The sequence below is a fragment of the Strongylocentrotus purpuratus genome, unplaced genomic scaffold, assembly GCF_000002235.5.
Source record: "Strongylocentrotus purpuratus isolate Spur 01 unplaced genomic scaffold, Spur_5.0 spur5_scaffold_6, whole genome shotgun sequence".
Lineage (NCBI taxonomy): Eukaryota > Metazoa > Echinodermata > Echinoidea > Camarodonta > Strongylocentrotidae > Strongylocentrotus > Strongylocentrotus purpuratus.
The window spans coordinates 58893029-58905639 of NW_022145612.1; the positions used below are offsets into that span (position 1 = coordinate 58893029).

General features: G+C 37.0%; 1 protein-coding gene across 1 annotated transcript in view; it reads left to right on the forward strand.

The window, feature by feature from the left end:
* Nucleotides 1–330: 330 nt before the first annotated feature.
* LOC100893482 overlaps nt 331–12611 on the forward strand; it is a 95367-nt gene continuing 83086 nt past the window's right edge. Inside the window, exons 1-2 of the mRNA XM_031000100.1 lie at nt 331–590; nt 899–1106. Of these exons, the coding sequence (XP_030855960.1) occupies nt 331–590; nt 899–1106 (468 nt within the window). The remainder of the gene's footprint in view (nt 591–898; nt 1107–12611) is intronic.

Genomic DNA, 12611 nt, shown 5'->3' on the forward strand with positions numbered 1-12611 from the left:
TATTCTCAGTTTTCTTATGAAGACTATAACTGATTTTCTAAAAATTGAAGATATTTATGGCGTATATATTCATTACTGAATGAACGCCATTAAACATTTACCAACAACAACAACAGTAAAACATTAATGTAAGCAAGCGTGTTTTATACTCTACAGGAGGACCGGCGCAGCGCAGCGCAGCGGTCAATAATTCGATCGATAATTGGATTAATAACGCACAAGGCCTATTGGCCGACGCACACGGTGCTTGACCAATCAGCAGGCCGCTTATTTGGCTAATGCACAGGGCCTATTGGCCGACGCACACGGTGCTCGACCAATCAGCAGACCATGGTTCGGCTCGCCTGCTGGGCGGAAGCAGTAACGAGCTCAACCAATCAACGGGCCGCTGGATCGGCCCGTCTGCTGATTGGAAATCGACCGGTGCTGGCCGGCTGGACGGGGAGTGTCATGGCGGCGTATCGTACGGCGTACGCATCCAATCAACGGGCCGCTGGCTCGGCCCGTCTGCTGATTGGAAATCGACCGGTGCTGGCCGGCTGGACGGGGAGTGTCATGGCGGCGCGTCATACGATACGCCGCGGCGTATCGTACGGCGTACGCATCCAAAATTCGGGGATATCGATCCCGTTGTCTCCGATGAAATTATTTGGATTGAGACGGATATTGATAGCTTCTTTTACCCTCCGTGTGTACCAATGCCGTTCCTGGGAAAGACACTGAACCCTCTCCCAGTCTGGTTGATGCTGGTTATATCCCAAGCATGTTCGGCTACGGCTGAGTTGTCAGTTCGGTGGAGCCTGACGACCCTCTTATGCTCAGCGATTCTTTCTTTTATCGGACGGGCACGGACGTAGGGTGGTATCTGATCTGATCATGGCATTCGAACGGTTTTCAGATCAGATACCACCCTACGTCAACAACTTACACGCATTGTGTTCAACATCCCTTGCAAAGGATGTGATAGATCCTACATCGGTGAAACTGCCCGTCCGATAAAAGAAAAAATCACTGAGCATAAGAAGGACGTGAGGCTCCGCCGAACTGACAACTCAGCCGTAGCCGAACATGCTTGGGATAACCAGCATCAACCAGACTGGGACGGGGTGGGGGTGCAGTGCCTTTCCCAGGAACGGCATTGGTACACACGGAGGGTAAAAGAAGCTATCAATATCCGTCTCAATCCCAATAATTTCAACAGAGACAACGGGGTCGATATCCCCGAATTTTGGATGCGTATGATACGCCGCCATGACACTCCCCGTCCAGCCGGCCAGCAACGGTCGATTTCCAATCAGCAGACGGGCCGAGCCAGCGGCCCGTTGATTGGTTGAGCTTGTTACTGCTTCCGCCCAGCAGGCGAGCCGAACTAGCGGTCTGCTGATTGGTCAAGCACCGTGTGCGTCGGCCAATAACCCAATTATTGATCGAATTATTTACCACTGCGCCGGTCCTCCCGTAGAGTAAAAAACACGCTTGCTTACATTAATTTTTATCACCTGACGAAGTGTTGCAGCAGCGCACAAAACGTCGTGATCTTTTAAATCCCTTATTGACCACATTGCGAGACAAACGAATATCACTAGCGATATTATTTTCGATACTACATCCGCAATGAGTAATATATTTAGCATAACTGTTATTGTTAATATTGTTATTAGTATTATAATTATCATGATCATGATCATCATTATTATCATTATCATTAATATTTTATTATTATCATTTATCGTTATTAATATCATTACCATTTTGTTTTATTATTAGGTGGTCTGTCAACGACAGATCACCTATTGTTTTCGTCAGAATTTTCTTTCTTTATTAGGTGGTCTGTCAACGACAGATCACCTATTGTTTTCGTCAGAATTTTCTTTCTTTATTAGGTGGTCTGTTGAAAACAGATCACCTATTGTTTTCGTCAGAATTTTCTTTATTATTATTATTATTCTTTATTTTTATTTATTTCCTACACTTTTTTGTGCCTAGGATAACTCAAGTTCAATTTCGTCAATTTCATTCAATTTTGGCACAGTCATAGGTCATTGTGATGAGACGTGACAGGAACCTTTTCAAGGTCATCACGTCATCGTGACGTCATCCAGGCGCCATTTTGTGAAATCACGTTATCCATCATATCTTCATGATGCATAAGCAAAGGTCATTCATATTCATATCACATATATTTCAGGTCAAGGGTCAACAGGTCATGTCATCAAAGGTCACATAAAGGTCATGACGCGCACGTACGCGCGCGTCAAAATTTAAAAATGCTCAAAATCACTTAACTATTAGAGGAGAGTACGAATCAGGTCATTTTAAGCATTTCAAAATTTTCCGTCCGTAAGTGTCACCGCGCGCGTTGCGCGCGCTCATAACGCGCGGAAAAGGTCAAATTCAAATTGTTTGCATGATTTAGATTCCTCTTACCGTAAATGACAATTTACATTAATTTCAGTCACTCTTGACCTTTTATAAGGCCGTGAGCGCGCGTCAAAGTTCAAAATCCGCGCGGGCTGCTATGGGCAATATAATGCAAATTTGATCAAAAACATCCCATTTTAAAAATCAAAAAAGCTCTTCAGAGAGTCAATTGACCCCAACTTTTATATCATGGTTGGAAAAAGCATGAGTTGGAAATATGATTTCATGTCTCATTTGACCCTCAATTAACTCATGACGTCATCATAATGGCCTCCAAACTCAAAATTTTAATTTTCATATTATGACGTCAGCAGATTTTTGGAAAATTGATTGTATCTCTGTAAATGTTGATCAACTTTCTTTCAAATTTTGATATGTTCTACCTGAGAATCTTCTCTACAAATGCAGTCTACACGATATTTCATTTTGACAAAAGCATCATGGCGTATTTTTAAGATTAAAGGAGGCATGTCAATTTTTCACATTTTGCGTGTATTCTCTATGGGACATGACTTTTTCTCAAAACTGGATTCTACATTCTCGTCTTTTGCGAGCAATATCTCCGTCGTTTTATCTTTGTTTACGCTGAGCTTTGAGTATGTTGTAGCTGAGACAATAAGCTATCACAAGTGTGCCCTTTATTTTTCGATCAGATGCCGAGATCATGCTCATATTTCACTTACAAAGTGGGATTTGAGAATTCTTATTTCCCTTTACGTGTAATCTCTATGTGAAATTTTTTGGTATATCGGTAACGTACTTGACTTCCGACCTCGAGGTCCCTGGTTCGAGTCCGGGCGTCTCCAACAATTTTTTTTCTTCACTTTTTTTTTTCTTTTTGACCTTTCACTGTACCATCTCCTTTGAATATTAAAACACGTAGAATCGCAAATAATGTAATAAACAACCATATTTACTTTATTATTACCCTATTATCACTTGATCCATTACTTTTTGCATGTTATCCTTGTGGGAGATGACTTTTTCTCAAATCTGGATTCTACATTCCTGTCTTTTGCGAGCAATATCGCCGTTATTTCCGCTTGTTTTTTGTTGATTTTTGAGTATAATGTAGCTGAAACTATATGCTATCTACATCTCCCTCATTTTTTTAATCAGATGTCAGCATGATCATCATCATCATCAATATCATCATGATCATGATCATGATTATCAACATCATCATCGTCATCATCAACATTATCATTATCATCGTCATCATCGTCATCACCATTACTATCAAGATCATCATCATCATCATCATCATTGTTTACATGTCTATATAACTTCTCCCATTCTCAAATCTATCATAAGACTTAGACAGACCACCTTATTCGTCTTTGTGACGAATTAAAGTCTAGTTATTATTCTTTATTTTTATTTATTTCCTACACTTTTTTGTGCCTAGGATAACTCAAGTTCGGTTTCGTCAATTTCATTCAATTTTGGCACAGTCATAGGTCATTGTCATGAGACGTGGCAGGAACCTTTTCAAGGTCATCACGTCATCGTGACGTCATCCAGGCGCCATTTTGTGAAATCACGTTATCCATCATATCTTCATGATGCATAAGCAAAGGTCATTCATATCCATATCACATATATTTCAGGTCAAGGGTCAAAAGGTCATGTCATCATAGGTCACATAAAGGTCATGACGCGCGCGTACGTGCGCGTCAAAATTTAAAAATGCTCAAAATCACTTTACTATTAAAGGAGAGTACGAATTAGGTCATTTTAAGCATTTCAAAATTTTCCGTCCGTATGTGTCCACGCGCGCGTTGCGCGCGCTCACAACGCGCGGAAAAGGTCAAATTCATTTTTTTTTACATGATTTAGATTCCTCTTACCGTAAATGACAATTTACATTAATTTCAGTCACTCTTGACCTTTTATAAGGCCGTGAGCGCGCGTCAAAGTTCAAAATCCGCGCGGGCTGCTATGGGCAATATAATGCAAATTTGATCAAAAACATCCCATTTTAAAAATCAAAATAGCTCTTCAGAAAGTCAATTGACCCCAACTTTTATATCATGGTTGGAAAAAGCATGAGTTGGAGATATGATTTCATGTGTCATTTGACCCTCAATTAACTCATGACGTCATCATAATGGCCTCCAAACTCATAATTTCAATTTGCATATTATGCCGTCAGAATATTTTTGGAAAATTGATTGTATCTTTGTAAATATTGATCAATTTTCTTTCAAATTTTAATATGTTCTACCTTAGAATATTCTCTACAAATGCAGTCACCACGATATTTCATTTTGACAATGGTATCATGGCGTATTTTTGCGATTAAAGGAGGCATGTCAATTTTTCACATTTTGCGTGGATTCTCTATGGGACATGACTTTTTCTCAAAACTGGATTCTACATTCTCGTCTTTCGCGAGCAATATCTCCGTCGTTTTTTTTTTGTTAAGGCTGAGCTTTGAGTATGTTGTAGCTGAGACAATAAGCTATCACAAGTGTGCCCTTTATTTTTCGATCAGATGCCGGGATCATGCTCATATTTCACTTACAAAGTGGCATTAGAGAATTTCATTTTCCGTTTACGTGTAATCTCTATGTGAAATGTTTTGGTATATCGGTAACGCACTTGACTTCCGACCTCGAGGTCCCTGGTTCGAGTCCGGGCGTCTCCAACAATTTGTTTTCTTCACTTTTTTTTCTTTTTGACCTTTCACTGTACCATCTCCTTTGAATATTAAAACACGTAGAATCGCAAATAATGTAATAAACAACCATATTTACTTTATTATTACCCTATTATCACTTGATCCATTACTTTTTGCGTGTAATCCTTATGGGAGATGACTTTTTCTCAAATCTGGATTCTACATTCTTGTCTTTTGCGAGCAATATCGCCGTTATTTCGGCTTGATTTTTGTTGATTTTTGAGTATGTTGTAGCTGAGACTATATACTAGCTCAAAGTTCTCTCATTTTGTTCAGTCTGATGTCATCATGGTCTGTTGATGATGATCATCAACATCATCATGATCGTGATGATCATCATCATCGTCATCACCATTACTATCAAGATCATCATCATCATGATCATCATCATGATCATCATTGTTTACATGTCTATATAACTTGAAGGCAGACCACCTTATTCGTCCTCGTGACGAATTAAAATCTAGTTATTATTCTTTATTAGGTGGTCTGTTGAAAACAGATCACCTATTGTTTTCGTCAGAATTTTCTTTATTATTATTATTATTCTTTATTAGGTGGTCTGTTGAAAACAGATCACCTATTGTTTTCGTCAGAATTTTCTTTATTATTAGGTGGTCTGTTGAAAACAGATCACCTATTGTTTTCGTCAGAATTTTCTTTATTAGGTGGTCTGTTGAAAACAGATCACCTATTGTTTTCGTCAGAATTTTCTTTATTATTATTATTATTCTTTATTTTTATTTATTTCCTACACTTTTTTGTGCCTAGGATAACTCAAGTTCGGTTTCGTCAATTTCATTCAATTTTGGCACAGTCATAGGTCATTGTCATGAGACGTGACAGGAACATTTTCAAGGTCATCAAGTCATCGTGACGTCATCCAGGCGCCATTTTGTGAAATCCCATTATCCATCATATCTTCATGATGCATAGGCAAAGGTCATTCATATCCATATCACATATATTTCAGGTCAAGGGTCTAAAGGTCATGTCATCAAAGGTCACATAAAGGTCACGACGCGCGCGTACGTGCGCGTCAAAATTTAAAAATGCTCAAAATCACTTAACTATCAAAGTAGAGTACGAATCAGGTCATTTTAAGCATTTCAAAATTTTCCGTCCGTAAGTGTCCACGCGCGCGTTGCGCGCGCTCACAACGCGCGGAAAAGGTCAAATTCCTTTTTTTTTACATGATTTAGATTCCTCTTACCGTAAATGACAACTTACATTAATTTCAGTCACTCTTGACCTTTCATAAGGCCGTGAGCGCGCGTCAAAGTTCAAAATCCGCGCGTACTGCTATGGGCAATATAATGCAAATTTGATCAAAAACATTCCATTTTAAAAATCAAAATAGCTCTTCAGATAGTCAATTGACCCCAACTTTTATATCATGGTTGGAAAAAGCATGAGTTGGAGATATGATTTCATGTCTCATTTGACCCTCAATTAACTCATGACGTCATCATAATGGCCTCCAAACTCATAATTTCAATTTGCATATTATGACGTCAGCAGATTTTTGGAAAATTGATTGTATCTCTGTAAATATTGATCAATTTTCTTTCGAATTTTGATATGTTCTACCTGAGAATATTCTCTACAAATGTAGTCATCACGATATTTCATTTTGACAAAGGCATCATGGCGTAATTTTGCGATTAAAGGAGGCATGTCAATTTTTCACATTTTGCGTGTATTCTCTATAGGACATGACTTTTTCTCAAAACTGGATTCTACATTCTCGTCTTTCGCGAGCAATATCTCCGTCGTTTTATCTTTGTTTATGCTGAGCTTTGAGTATGTTGTAGCTGAGACAATAAGCTTTCACAAAATGCCCTTTATTTTTCGATCAGATGCCGGGATCATGCTCATATTTCACTTGCAAAGTGGGATTTGAGAATTCCATTTTCCGTTTACGTGTAATCTCTATGTGAAATGTTTTGGTATATCGGTAACGCACTTGACTTCCGACATCGAGGTCCCTGGTTCGAGTCCGGGCGTCTCCAACAATTTTTTTTCTACACTTTTTTTTCTTTTTGACCTTTCACTGTACCATCTCATTTGAATATTAAAACACGTAGAATCGCAAAAAATGTAATAAACAACTATATTTAATTTATTATTACCCTATTATCACTTGATCCATTACTTTTTGCTTGTAATACTTATGGGAGATGACTTTTTCTTAAATCTGGATTCTACATTCCTGTCTTTTGCGAGCAATATCGCCGTTATTTCCGCTTGTTTTTTGTTGATTTTTGAGTATAATGTAGCTGAGACTATATGCTATCTACATCTCCCTCATTTTTTCAATTAGATGTCAGGATCATGCTCACGATCATGATCATGATCATGATCATCAACATCATCATCGTCATCATCAACATTATCATTATCATCGTCATCATCGTCATCACCATTACTATCAAGATCATCATCATCATCATCATCATTGTTTACATGTCTATATAACTTCTCCCATTCTCAAATCTATCATAAGACTTAGACAGACCACCTTATTCGTCTTCGTGACGAATTCAAGTCTAGTTTTTTTATTTTTTTTAATTTTATTATTCTTCCTCGATTTTGTTCGCAAGATATCTCAGGACTGAATCGAGCCATTGTCATGAAACTTTCAATGATGATAGATCTTAGTCTAACTTAGAACTGCGTGACTTTTCAAAGACTCAAAGTCATCGTGACGTCATCCAGGTGCCATTTTGTAAAAATCAACTTATGATCATATCTTCATAACGGAAAGTAATTTTACATTCATATTTATCAAGATTAAGATCAATATCCGTCGGGTCAATATGAGGTCAATAAATGCGCGCAAAAATGCGCGTACGCGTAGGCGCGCGCGTTAATGCGCGCGTAAAATTTTTAATTGCTCAAAATCGTCTTAAATTTTTTTTGCATACGTTTCAGGCAATTATAAGCATTTCATAAAAAATCACGCAAAACACGCATTTTTGCACGTTTTCGTTCGTCACGGCCGAACGAAAAATAATTTCTCCGCAAAAGCTTTTGACCGAATATTCCTCATATTTTTCCGGAAAATTTGATACCATGTTTAGCTCTTTATCACTATTAAAAACGGAATGAGCGTCCGTTCAAGATAACCGTCCGTACGCGCGATTTTTGTAATACATTGCATATATGGGCAAAAACATGCCTATAAAAAGTCCATTGGGATGAATAGGGATTGCCAATTTTTTTTTTCATATTTAGATAGAGTATGAGTCGGAGGTATGATTTCATATCTCATTTGGCCATTAAGTACATCTTAACGTCATCATAATGGCCTTGGAAGTCAAAAATACAAAATTGCATATTATGACGTCATTGTATTTATGGAAAATGGAGTGTATTTCTCTCAATATTCATCGATTCTCTTTGAAATGTCGATATGTTGTAGATAAGGCAATTCTCTACAAGATCACTTTTCACTAAGTTTCATTTTAATGAGGTCATCATAGTACAAAATTCAATTAAAGGCCACATGTCAGAATTTTCGTCATTTGCGTGTTATGTCTATGGAAGGTGAATTTCGTTCACATCATGAATCTACATGGCATTCATCTATGAGCACTATCTATCTTATGTGTCCTCTGTTTTCTCCCAAATTGGGGTATGTTATAGCTGAGACCATGGGCTATAAAAACGGTGTACTTTGTTTTTTAATCAGATGTTGAGATCATGTCGGAATTTTCAATCAAAAGTTGACATTTCAAATTTTGAAGAAAGCATCATTAGGTGATACGTAACGAAGTCTACGTATCACCTATTGATTTCGTCAAGATTTTCTTTTTTATTTTTTTATTTTTTTTAATTTTATTATTCTTCCTCGATTTTGTTCGCAAGATATCTCAGGACTGAATCGAGCCATTGTCATGAAACTTTCAATGATGATAGATCTTAGTCTAACTTAGAACTGCGTGACTTTTCAAAGACTCAAAGTCATCGTGACGTCATCCAGGTGCCATTTTGTAAAAATCAACTTATGATCATATCTTCATAACGGAAAGTAATTTTACATTCATATTTATCAAGATTAAGATCAATATCCGTCGGGTCAATATGAGGTCAATAAATGCGCGCAAAAATGCGCGTACGCGTAGGCGCGCGCGTTAATGCGCGCGTAAAATTTTTAATTGCTCAAAATCGTCTTAAATTTTTTTTGCATACGTTTCAGGCAATTATAAGCATTTCATAAAAAATCACGCAAAACACGCATTTTTGCACGTTTTCGTTCGTCACGGCCGAACGAAAAATAATTTCTCCGCAAAAGCTTTTGACCGAATATTCCTCATATTTTTCCGGAAAATTTGATACCATGTTTAGCTCTTTATCACTATTAAAAACGGAATGAGCGTCCGTTCAAGATAACCGTCCGTACGCGCGATTTTTGTAATACATTGCATATATGGGCAAAAACATGCCTATAAAAAGTCCATTGGGATGAATAGGGATTGCCAATTTTTTTTTTCATATTTAGATAGAGTATGAGTCGGAGGTATGATTTCATATCTCATTTGGCCATTAAGTACATCTTAACGTCATCATAATGGCCTTGGAAGTCAAAAATACAAAATTGCATATTATGACGTCATTGTATTTATGGAAAATGGAGTGTATTTCTCTCAATATTCATCGATTCTCTTTGAAATGTCGATATGTTGTAGATAAGGCAATTCTCTACAAGATCACTTTTCACTAAGTTTCATTTTAATGAGGTCATCATAGTACAAAATTCAATTAAAGGCCACATGTCAGAATTTTCGTCATTTGCGTGTTATGTCTATGGAAGGTGAATTTCGTTCACATCATGAATCTACATGGCATTCATCTATGAGCACTATCTATCTTATGTGTCCTCTGTTTTCTCCCAAATTGGGGTATGTTATAGCTGAGACCATGGGCTATAAAAACGGTGTACTTTGTTTTTTAATCAGATGTTGAGATCATGTCGGAATTTTCAATCAAAAGTTGACATTTCAAATTTTGAAGAAAGCATCATTAGGTGATACGTAACGAAGTCTACGTATCACCTATTGATTTCGTCAAGATTTTCTTTTTTATTTTTTTATTTTTTTTAATTTTATTATTCTTCCTCGATTTTGTTCGCAAGATATCTCAGGACTGAATCGAGCCATTGTCATGAAACTTTCAATGATGATAGATCTTAGTCTAACTTAGAACTGCGTGACTTTTCAAAGACTCAAAGTCATCGTGACGTCATCCAGGTGCCATTTTGTAAAAATCAACTTATGATCATATCTTCATAACGGAAAGTAATTTTACATTCATATTTATCAAGATTAAGATCAATATCCGTCGGGTCAATATGAGGTCAATAAATGCGCGCAAAAATGCGCGTACGCGTAGGCGCGCGCGTTAATGCGCGCGTAAAATTTTTAATTGCTCAAAATCGTCTTAAATTTTTTTTGCATACGTTTCAGGCAATTATAAGCATTTCATAAAAAATCACGCAAAACACGCATTTTTGCACGTTTTCGTTCGTCACGGCCGAACGAAAAATAATTTCTCCGCAAAAGCTTTTGACCGAATATTCCTCATATTTTTCCGGAAAATTTGATACCATGTTTAGCTCTTTATCACTATTAAAAACGGAATGAGCGTCCGTTCAAGATAACCGTCCGTACGCGCGATTTTTGTAATACATTGCATATATGGGCAAAAACATGCCTATAAAAAGTCCATTGGGATGAATAGGGATTGCCAATTTTTTTTTTCATATTTAGATAGAGTATGAGTCGGAGGTATGATTTCATATCTCATTTGGCCATTAAGTACATCTTAACGTCATCATAATGGCCTTGGAAGTCAAAAATACAAAATTGCATATTATGACGTCATTGTATTTATGGAAAATGGAGTGTATTTCTCTCAATATTCATCGATTCTCTTTGAAATGTCGATATGTTGTAGATAAGGCAATTCTCTACAAGATCACTTTTCACTAAGTTTCATTTTAATGAGGTCATCATAGTACAAAATTCAATTAAAGGCCACATGTCAGAATTTTCGTCATTTGCGTGTTATGTCTATGGAAGGTGAATTTCGTTCACATCATGAATCTACATGGCATTCATCTATGAGCACTATCTATCTTATGTGTCCTCTGTTTTCTCCCAAATTGGGGTATGTTATAGCTGAGACCATGGGCTATAAAAACGGTGTACTTTGTTTTTTAATCAGATGTTGAGATCATGTCGGAATTTTCAATCAAAAGTTGACATTTCAAATTTTGAAGAAAGCATCATTAGGTGATACGTAACGAAGTCTACGTATCACCTATTGATTTCGTCAAGATTTTCTTTTTTATTTTTTTATTTTTTTTAATTTTATTATTCTTCCTCGATTTTGTTCGCAAGATATCTCAGGACTGAATCGAGCCATTGTCATGAAACTTTCAATGATGATAGATCTTAGTCTAACTTAGAACTGCGTGACTTTTCAAAGACTCAAAGTCATCGTGACGTCATCCAGGTGCCATTTTGTAAAAATCAACTTATGATCATATCTTCATAACGGAAAGTAATTTTACATTCATATTTATCAAGATTAAGATCAATATCCGTCGGGTCAATATGAGGTCAATAAATGCGCGCAAAAATGCGCGTACGCGTAGGCGCGCGCGTTAATGCGCGCGTAAAATTTTTAATTGCTCAAAATCGTCTTAAGTTTTTTTTGCATACGTTTCAGGCAATTATAAGCATTTCATAAAAAATCACGCAAAACACGCATTTTTGCACGTTTTCGTTCGTCACGGCCGAACGAAAAATAATTTCTCCGCAAAAGCTTTTGACCGAATATTCCTCATATTTTTCCGGAAAATTTGATACCATGTTTAGCTCTTTATCACTATTAAAAACGGAATGAGCGTCCGTTCAAGATAACCGTCCGTACGCGCGATTTTTGTAATACATTGCATATATGGGCAAAAACATGCCTATAAAAAGTCCATTGGGATGAATAGGGATTGCCAACTTTTTTTTTTCATATTTAGATAGAGTATGAGTCGGAGGTATGATTTCATATCTCATTTGGCCATTAAGTACATCTTAACGTCATCATAATGGCCTTGGAAGTCAAAAATACAAAATTGCATATTATGACGTCATTGTATTTATGGAAAATGGAGTGTATTTCTCTCAATATTCATCGATTCTCTTTGAAATGTCGATATGTTGTAGATAAGGCAATTCTCTACAAGATCACTTTTCACTAAGTTTCATTTTAATGAGGTCATCATAGTACAAAATTCAATTAAAGGCCACATGTCAGAATTTTCGTCATTTGCGTGTTATGTCTATGGAAGGTGAATTTCGTTCACATCATGAATCTACATGGCATTCATCTATGAGCACTATCTATCTTATGTGTCCTCTGTTTTCTCCCAAATTGGGGTATGTTATAGCTGAGACCATGGGCTATAAAAACGGTGTACTTTGTTTTTTAATCAGATGTTGAGATC